The 10500-nt window shown below is 39.3% G+C and overlaps 1 protein-coding gene across 1 annotated transcript in view; it reads right to left on the bottom strand.

Annotated features, from left to right (window-relative positions):
* Positions 1-10073, bottom strand: part of CEP76 (centrosomal protein 76kDa) — a 13480-nt gene extending 3407 nt beyond the window's left edge. Inside the window, exons 1-8 of the mRNA XM_010159559.1 lie at positions 9918-10073; positions 9243-9324; positions 8656-8880; positions 7380-7565; positions 6658-6755; positions 5886-6014; positions 2762-2953; positions 813-979 (exon numbers count right to left, since the gene is read on the bottom strand). Of these exons, the coding sequence (XP_010157861.1) occupies positions 813-979; positions 2762-2953; positions 5886-6014; positions 6658-6755; positions 7380-7565; positions 8656-8880; positions 9243-9324; positions 9918-10073 (1235 nt within the window). The remainder of the gene's footprint in view (positions 1-812; positions 980-2761; positions 2954-5885; positions 6015-6657; positions 6756-7379; positions 7566-8655; positions 8881-9242; positions 9325-9917) is intronic.
* Between the last annotated feature and the right edge of the window lie 427 nt (positions 10074-10500).

Raw genomic sequence — 10500 nt, forward strand, 5'->3', positions numbered from 1 at the left:
TGCTGCGTGTCAGGGCTTACCCAGATGCAAGGCCTTTTCTGCCTCCTACCCCACCCCACCAGCGAGTGGCCTGGCGGTGCACAAGGAGTTGGGAGGGGACACAGCCAGGACAACTGACCCCAACTAACCACAGGGATACTCCATACCGTATGGTGTCATCATGCTCAGCATACAAAGCTGGGAGAGGAAGAAGGAAGTGGGGTACATTCGTAGTGATGACATTTGCCTCCCCAATTAACTCTTACGTGTGATGGAGCCCTGCTTCCCTGGAGATGGCTGAACACCTGCCTGCCCATGGGAAGGGGTGAATGAATTCCCTGTTTTGCGTTGCTTGTGTGCCTGGCTTCTGCTTTACTTATTAAACTGTCTTTGTCTCAACCCACAAGTTTTCCCACTTTTGCCCTTCTGATTCTCTCCTCATCCCATCAGGGGGGAGCGAGCAGGTGGCTGCTTGGTTGCTGGCTGGGGTTAAACCATGACTGTTCCTAAAGAATCATGTCAGATTTCATCTCCTTCATTACAAATGAAGGCAGTGATACCATCAATAGCAATCAGCTACCACAGACAGTTGCTACACTGTATTAAAGTCACTGAAAACTATATTACAAATTGTTGAAATATTTCATCTTACACTGAACCAGTTATTTTCCGAACAGCAGCAGTATGCAGAAGATTCAAAGACCTTTGTCTTTGATTACATGAGTGACATGGTGGGGTGTAAAGATTAAAAAAACCCAATAAAGCAACAACAGAAACAGCACATGCAAACCTCAATATACATTGCTCAGTTTTCTTATATTCCTTTTACTCACCTATGTCCTGTTAAGCTCTCCCAAAAAGTAATTGTTCCATCAGTTCCACAAGTCATTACCCAAGTGTGGGGGACTCCTTTTGCTTTTGTTCCAACACACACAAAGGTTTCCAATCCAAACCCAAGAAGAAGACTGCACAGAAGGTTAGCATGATCTTCACAGTCACCCTAGGCAGTAAATATTAGTAAGCTGGTTTGAGTATCAGGCAAGGACAAAATCTTAAAGAAAGAAAAGAGTAGTATTTCTCTAACCATGATGTAACAAGTCATGTTTCCCTCCTGTTTTCCTAAGGCACATATCAGAAGTCAGTATTTTAAGGTTTAAACTCAGTAAGTTTTAGTTTTCTGTCATAGAAAAAATGGTTTAAAAATAGTAGTATGTTCTAATGAGATACTATTTATATTTTTAATTCAAATATATGATCTCATTAATTAATTAATACTGAAAAACACTTCTTATTATTAGAAAGTTACCTTCAAGTAAACCAAAACCAGAATTGATCTGAAAAGAGGAAATTAGCATTCTAATATAAGGCCAAAATGCACATAAGGCAAATATCTGAGGTAATATTAGAAATTATGCAGAAATTTAATCAATTAATAAAACATAATTTTATTATGTTACCATCTTGAATGTGTTGACCAAGTTCAAAAATGAAAAAAGGTCAAACATAGGCCCCCACAGATCTAACTGTGTAACGAGTGAAATGCGTTGCTGCATTTCCCTTCAACCAGGAGGAAAACAAAAAAGGTTTTTTCATAAATTTATTGCTACCACTGGTAATTCACAAAATCCATTTCTAAATGCGATGTGTAACATTGGTTTTATCTTAAGTTCTTCACAAACGTTAGCTGTGAAGTAAGAAAAACAAATCCTCAGGCAATGAAGCCTCCATAATACAACGCACAGCATTCACAAGTAGAACAGTACAGCTCTTGAATCAAACACTGTTCAGAATGCTGAAAATGTAAAATTCAGCGTTCTTGGATTTATCTGTTCACTACACAGATAACACAATCTTCCCCTACCAGAATGTACAAGAAAAGTATCCAGAAATGTAGGTTTAAATGAGTTCCTGGTGAACCTGTGTTCATTCAATAATGCCACACCTCCTTCCACAAAAAAACCCCAAACAACAGCCCAGCTGGCATCTCAGGGGCTAAATCCAGCTACTTTCTATAGTTTTCCACTTCCGCCTTGGAGAAAACCCTTTCTTTGTCTGTGCCTCCAAACACAACGTTCCTCAAAGATACCACCACCACCTCTCTCTGAAAAAGCCAGTGGTTTGCCAATGGTGCCTTCATGTGGTACCTGTGCACAACATGATATTCAGAAAGCACAGCTACTGTATGGTCTGTGTGGTCTTTGAGACAGGTCTAAAAATTGGAATACAGCACCTGCTGCCAAGAACAACAGATCTTTTTAATATGAACACGAGTGAGGTGGTTTTTGAACCCCCTCAGCGGTCATGAAAAGCACTGACCACTCCAAAGAACCAGGTTGAAGCTTTTAGTGACAATCCCTATGGTACAAAAAACGAATGCAAAGGCTGCAAGTATGATTTAGTTCTAAAGTCAGTTTCTCAAGCGCATCCTTTCCAACTCTTCCTGGATTAGTCCAGAATTTAAATTAGCAGCCTGCACGCTAGCAGGGATTCATTGAATAGTTATATGGGATCGTAGAAAAGCAAATGAAGAAAAGTAAGCTCATTGTCTAACAGAAGTATCGACAAATGGACCCCAACAATAGCAGTAAAGAAAATCTGCTCCAAAGCCTTCTTGCCTGCTATTTAACATGTTTCTCTTTAAAAAGGTTTTAAAAGAAGTTATTGTAACAGAATTCTCCAGATTTTATTTAATCCACATACTCACAGCCTGTTTTAAATTACTGACTTCAGTCAGAATAGGATACCCACTCTACCGTGTCACACGAAGACCATTTGCACGTACCTTGTTTCTACACAAAAAGGCAAGAAGGGTGCACCACTGTTCCTGTTTGCCACCACCTCCCCCGATGACAGGAGCTCTTTCATAACCCAGGACGCTGACAAATCGCGCCGCTTGTCTTGGAGTGTCTAGTAATCGGCCGGCTCGAAGCGGTCTGATATATGAACAGACCGGACGGTTTACTCCATTTTCATCCTGAACATATAAAGCATGTTTACTACCCAGACACGCAAATGTTACAAAAGATTCATCTTCACTTCAACTGTCTTTTTGCTATGTGATGAGGCTTTGAGCAACCTGGTCTAGTGGAAGGTGTCCCTGCCCATGGCAGGGGGGTTGGAACTGGATGGTCTTTAAGGTCCCTTCCAACCCAAACCGTTCTGTGATTCTATTATTTATTCTCCCTGGAATAAGTATCACTGAGAAATATTAAGACACATAAATCCTGCTAGAATTAAGACACAAGACCATTAAGACAATTCATTCAGAGACACTTAATGAGATTTTTCCACTGGCTCTGTCAGCATTGGAAATTCTAGAGTAGAAGTTCAAAGCCCTGGAGCAGTACAAGCTGAACTTCATCTTCCTAAATGGGAGAGGATCTATTCATGCTCCATCCACCCTCAACTTCCACATTATCATCAACCAAAAAAAACCCCAAACAAACAAAAACGGACCAGCCACCAAACACCCCACATCCAACCAAAACCAGCCCAAATCAAACAAAAAACCCCCAAAACCTACACACCCACCGAGACTCACAATAAATACCCAAAACACTCCCTCAAAGAATTAAGCACGCAGCAGCTGATTTTAGAATTTAGAAGGTGACTATTTGCTTCTCCATGTGTATGCTCTTTACTTCTTGTAACACCAAAACCCAATAAAATTTATTCACAATGGTGTCACTAGATATATAAAAGTTACAAGAATAGTAATACTATAGATTTCTAATTTCTTGGAAAAATGAAAAAATAAGACGACCAGAAAAAGGTCTGGTTTATTACGTGCTGCAGGGAAATATTATGATTATTAACTCTTAGAACTATTTTGAGCAGTATAAAACTTCTTTTTTCACCCTCACTGGGCTAAACTGGTACTTTTAAGTTTGTATATTTAAAAAGGGATCAAAGCCTTTTACATGTCTGCAGCTTCAGGAAACCATGGTCTCATTTTTTTACTGTGGTCACATATTGGCCCCTTTAAGGTTCTGCCAATGCTTTTCCAGCAAGATGGTGTAAGAATAGCACCATTTATTTGAAGCCAATTGGAATTCCGTTGGAAATTATTTTATAGCTAGAAAGCAAGCTAAAAAAAAAAAAAATCACCGGGATTCATTTTTTATTTAATATAGTTTTATATATGTAATGCATGCTTCTGCATTACGCCTACAAACTAGATTAACTAGATAAACTAAATTATTAAACAACTCTGTCAATCTCACTTCAGTTCCCAGAAACGAGGAAGGCCATTAAGGGCAGTGTTATTAACATTTGCTATGGCCAGCAGGAGAATCAAGATAAGCTCTGTATAGGTACTGAACTACCGGAGGCCTACTTCCTATAGTGTTATGGGGGCTGCCAGTTTCTATACTGGTCTCTAACAAAGAACTTAGCCCTCTAATCCTATCCACAAACTCTTCCCCCTTCAACCTTCTTCCCAACCCTACTGTAGCTTTGTGTGTGTAGAAAGTGGACTCCCACTAACTCACACACTGCTTTATTCTCAAACTAGTACAAGTCCCATTTTTACCTCCTGTTCCAAGTCAAACTCCCAGTTCTAGAATTCTCTGTTTGATTATATATTTTGTATCTCCATAAACCCTGCCTGGAAAACCTTAGGCCTTTGTACTGGGTCTGGCTGGGATGGAGTTAATTTTCTTCACAGTAGCCTCTGTGGTGCTTTGTTGTAGATCTGTGACCAAAACAGTGTCGATAACGGACCAATGCTTTAGCGGCTCCTGAGCAGTGCCTGCACAGCAGCAGCTAAGCTCCTCTGCTTCCCATTCTGTCCCAACACAGAGCAAGTTCGGGGTGGACAAGAGTCTGGGAGGGGACACAGCCAGGACAGCAGACCTGAACTGACCAAAGGGATATTCCATGCCATATGGCATCAGTATAAGAACGCTGGGGGGAACAGACTTTCTCTAAACTAGCCCCTGCTTGGAGACTTGCTGGGCATGAGCCTGGGGTGGGAGGTGGTGAGCGATTGTGTTTACATCACTTTCTTCCCCCTATTCCTTTCTTTCCTTCACTATTAAACTGTCTTCGTCACGACCCATGAGTTTCTCGGGGCTTTCATCCTTGCCATTCCCTCCTCCATTCCACTGGGGTGGAGTGAGAGAGTGACTAGGAGGGGGCTCAGCTGCTGTGGGACCAACCCACCACACCTTTATTTGGAAATTGACACCACTACTGAACGCTCACAGTACAGCCAGAATGGAAGCTGTTACTTTACCGAAAAGAGCGAGCAGGCAGGGATCACTTCAGGACGCCACTTTGCGATAATAAACTGCTGCTCATTATCTGTGCTTGGAAAATTGTGATTGTGCAAGACAAATTAATGGCATTGAAAATGCAAAGAATCATCCCATTCCTTTTACTGGGGGACAGTTACCAAAGAGCAATTGATGAACAATGATTTATTAGCCTGCAATAATCATGTCTGTAGCTAGAGTGCAGCAGTAACCAGAGAGATTGCTTTTCAGACCACACAGAGCTCACGTACTGTATGGATTTGTTCTGATAAATCTAAGTAACTCTCTTTTTAATAACTGTTTAATCTGTTGTAAAACGTCTTTGAAATAGGTTGCACAAATCACTTAAGTCCTTGCCATTTGTGAGTATTCAAGGAAAAGATTAAATAGGCTCTTTTTTTTTTTTTTAAACACCTCATGCATCAAGGGTGGCTGGAGCAACCCTTCTTTCTGCATCATGTTACTGAGCTTCAATACACATATAGAAGCTCAATGCTTACAAATTCAATTTTTTATACAATACACCACATGCGGCCCTGACGTAGCCACATCATAAATCTATATGGATTCTGTATACAGAGAAACTTCAAAATGCATCTAAAAATAAAAAAGATAACTTAAAAGACCTATCTGCTTGTAAAATTTACAAACCTGTGCAAAAATCTTCACTAGCCTTACATTGTGTGTAGGCCTTATCTGCAGGTACTCCCTCCACCACTGTTTAGCATATACAAGAAATAATCGTTCTTTTTCTGCCGTTTTCTGCCGTTCCAAAGCAAACTGAGGTAAGAAAGACATAACCAAATCACACAGGTATGAATTCCAAAGAGGAAAACAAGCCCGTAATCAGTTAGTACATTCACACCAAATCGGGCCTTTGCAAAACAAAGCTTGATATTTAAAATGTGCCACACAAGTGCTGAAGAGGAGTATTTTTAAATGAAAATCCAATAAACAAAGAACTCCAGTTACATTTCTTGGTTTAGGCTCATCTATCAAGTTTGACTGAAGTATTCTTCATCTTAAGTGATATATTTTTGTACAGAAGGATGGCTCAGCTCTTGATGTACAGAGGAGTGTCTGCATGCACCTTCAGACCAACATTTACTGGCTTTTCAGGCAGAAGAGCTGATTTGAAATTATGATTTCCAATGGGAGAGAGCAAGAAAACATATACCAACTGAAGGAAATTAGTTATATTGTATCTTTCTTCTACTTCTTCAAGTTTTGATACAACTACCAAAGTAATATTTCAGATAACGTTCTGTATAAACAAAGTAGTTTTAAAAATACTGAAATTTAATGGGGAAAAGAAGTATAGAACAATCAAAACCCCACAGCCCTCAACATCTACTTAAGTAATTCTATACTGAACTTCTCCCTGCCAATAAAGAGTAAGCCAGCGCTCCCCAGAATTGCTTACCTGAGTATTAGTTATTTCTGGAGACAGCGTCTTATTAAGCTGTGGATACACTTCCAGTCTGATGTTTAAAACGCCAACAGGAACCTTTGATTCTGTACCTTTGAACCAAAACAGATTTCGATCAGGTCTTTTAAATTCACTTTACTTAGGACATTTTAGCCAGGCACGAGCAAATAATTAAAATAAATATTTTAGCTATATAATCATAAAAAATAACTGAACTTCTTTAAGTATATGCAAAATAAGTATCTTTATTTAAATTTCAAACTCAAATGAGGCTGTAAGAAAGCATAATTTGGCCAAAAAAGCAGACACCTAAATCTGAGATAATTATCCAAGCCCTCTTTGCAGCCAGTCACAGGGCATAGGAGATAAATTGCATTCTAGATATGTCTAGAGTAGGCATCTAAAACAGAGCAGGAGTAACTGCTCTTTTTTTTTTCCCCACACACTGTAAAAGTCGCTAACTTACACGATTTTGTAGAAAATCAGTAGTGAGGGCTCCCAGACACTGGGACCATTATTACACAGGATCTAGAATATACATTTTTAGTATTCTGCTAACAGAAAACTCCGACAATTGGTCTTGTACACATTTTCTAAGGATAGCTTATAGAAATTTATGAGTTGAACTGAAATGAAACTACATCATAAATGCTACTTTAATCTTAGAAGTAAGCTCCATACCCAGTCCTCAATATGACCTTATTATTTGTCCTTACCTACACCCAGGAGTTCAACAGCAACATTTGTTATGCCATTCTCTGCAGCCAAGACAGATCGCCACTCCAAGAAATAGGATGCTACTAGTGTTGTTTCACCAAATGTGTCTGTTTTGATCAGAACCATATGCACTGGATCGCATATAGATAACATAGCGGTTGCATCTACCATTTTACTGCCATCACCTGCCATTATTAAACCAAGACAGACAGCAAGAACATTATCATCTCAAGTCCTTCTCAAAATAAATAAATTAATTAAAAGATAGGCATTTGCATTCATCGCATACATTGCGTTTTAAGAAAAATCTCACATCCAGAAGTGCAAGCAACGATCCCACCTTAAAATCAAACTCAGTTCAGGACAGAACTACAGTAAAATTAGAGTTAATTTACAGAGGAGGTAAGATTCCCACAGCTGAGTACTCCAATGTAACTGGTTCAACTGCACAAAAATTAAAATGGAATTAGCATTTAAGAATATAAAGAATATTAAATCACCAATAGATAAAAGCAATTGAAAAATATTCCTTTAATAAGTTAGAATGTGTCAGGTCAACTTAACTATACATCAGTATTTAGGAAACAACTTTGTAGTTAAGCTTAAGCCTATGGTAAGAACAACTCCATGAGCCATAGAATTAACAAAGTCTGGTTTACTTTGAATTGGTGGTATATTCACTCCCTTCCCCAAGTTCAACTGCAACAACACTGGCCTTCTCTCTGTTCCCTGATATTTCATAAACTACCCCAGATTTCTACAAGATTCAGACAATATCCAGAAGTCTTCTCATAACATACTTAGCTCCTGCCGTGTTCCCTGACTACCAACAGAAGAATGATAACCCAGGCTGTGGACAACGACTCTTCTGCAGGTGTTTGCCAACTGGCAGGCAACCTGAACTCATGCTGAAGTTTTTTCTTCCATATGACCACAAATTTACGTTTCCCTTCTTCACTCGTCACCACAAAGTTCATGAAAATCACAGCCACCTTAGTACCTCTTACTATCTCTGAGACCGTTATCTCACTGTCAATTACAGTCAAATTCAAAAGTTACTTAAGGGTGAAAAGGAGGAGGCAAGAGTAGAGAAAGACCTACAAGCAGCATAACCTAACACAGTAATCAGTTTCCCTACGAAAACATGATAAAAAACAGGAAAGAAAGCAAATACATAACAGCAAACGTATTTCACATATTTCATATTTTCATATTTCAACTCTGAAGTCAGAAAAAACCCGACAGGATCAGCTCTAACCCCACGATATTCCTTACCTAGGTTATCCTTGTGTACTTCAAGTAAAAAACCATCGTGAAAATCTGGCTCACAGGCACAGGGGACGGGCTTAGAACGGAAGCGCTGATTTCGAAAATGTAAACACAGAGTGAAGGTAGAACAGATTTGGCCAGGCAGAGGCTCCGGTTCCTGAAGATGTTCCAGAAAAGCTTTTCCACCCAAAACCTGAAGGTAAAGATACCTCCGTGTTGGGTCAATGTTAGCTGTAAAGCGTAGCAATAAAAATGAAGAGACTACAAATAGATCTTAAGCAGCATGTTAAGTATCAGTTATTTAACAGCAGACTAGAAGAAAAGAAACTTTTCTGAAAAAAAGTGTTCCGGAGAAGGTGATTTTAAAGTGTATGGAAGTTACGTCAATATAAAATAAATTACTTTTTTTTTTTAAGTCACATTTTATATGACACATTTCTGCTGCTTACATGAATTTACTTCCTACGGATAAGCAGGAAAACCATCCAAATTTATACCAGATCATACTGGATTACAAATTTAATTAAAAAATCATCAACTTGAAATTTCTCTCAAAACTGTGACCCAAATATTAAAATAAACAAGCAACATACTTTTTTCCAAAACTGGCGGTTCTCTGTCAACAAAATGCGTTGATGGTTTTGGAGCTGAAGTCCTCTCCTTTTCACTCGCATCCTGGAATGACAATTGAGACTTCTTAAGGCATCAAGGGATGTAACAGTGCTCATACCACAGTTTTCTGAAAATTAACGAATCCTCCACTTCAGCTGAATGCCGTTCCTCAGGTATGCTCTCTTCTAGTACTTCAGATGTAGCAAAACCAAACAAATGGATTTAAATTGGAAGCAGGTAAATTTAGATTGGATATAAGGAAAAAGTTCCCAGAGAGGGTGGTGAGGCACTGGAACAGGTTGCCCAGAGAAGGTGTGGATGCCCCATCCCTGGAAGTGTTCAAGGCCAGGCTGGATGAGGCTTTGAGCAACCTGGTCTAGTGCAAGGTGTCCCTGCCCATGGCAGGGGGGTTGGAACTAGATGGTCTTTAAGGTCCCTTCCGACCCAAACCATTCTGTGATTGTATGAAATACTTTCAACGTAGTGTTATCATTAAAGCAATTTTAGCATATGCATTAAGCTGTTCTACTCATAATATGCCACAAATCAATAAAGCCATTACAAACCTGTAAAAGTAGCAAGTTTTGACAAAATCAAAACTCCAAGTCAGTAAGAGGAATAAGCAAAAATATTTTCACTCTGCAAAAGCTACTTACTGTTACAAACTTAAGTTCCTTCATAACATCATCAATGATTCCTCGTTGTCTTAAAGCTTTCATCAGATCTTCTGTGGATAACTGCTGATGCTCAGGTGCTAACTCTTCACGTATAGTCTCAGCAAGAACTTCTCTTATTCTGCCATGGACATCCATCTGAAAGAAAATTCACTATGGGCTACAAATACAAGCTCTTTAAATGGTAGAAGCCATGACACTCTGTAACAGTCACTCTGTAAGACTAAAGGTATTCCCGTAGGAACGCAGAAATAACTACACCAAATGTTAGTTATTTCAGGACTAATCTCACCACAGCAGCTCTACAAGTTAAAAGAAATCATGAGCATACCAAACCGGAGCATTTTCATTGCTCGACAACATCCCCTGAAAGGAGGGAAGTTCAAGACACAAACGTCCACAAATACAACCATTATAAAGTGGTCTGTGTTTGAATTTCCCGCCTCCCTCAAAATTCAAACTTAATAGTTCCTTATATTTTAAGGGAATAAGTACACCCTCATCTACCTGTAGGTATGGCGAAATGGTAGGAAACCTCCATTACAAGCTTCCTCTATGCTCAAAG

This window comes from Eurypyga helias, unplaced genomic scaffold, assembly GCF_000690775.1.
Source record: "Eurypyga helias isolate BGI_N326 unplaced genomic scaffold, ASM69077v1 scaffold509, whole genome shotgun sequence".
Classification (NCBI taxonomy): domain Eukaryota; kingdom Metazoa; phylum Chordata; class Aves; order Eurypygiformes; family Eurypygidae; genus Eurypyga; species Eurypyga helias.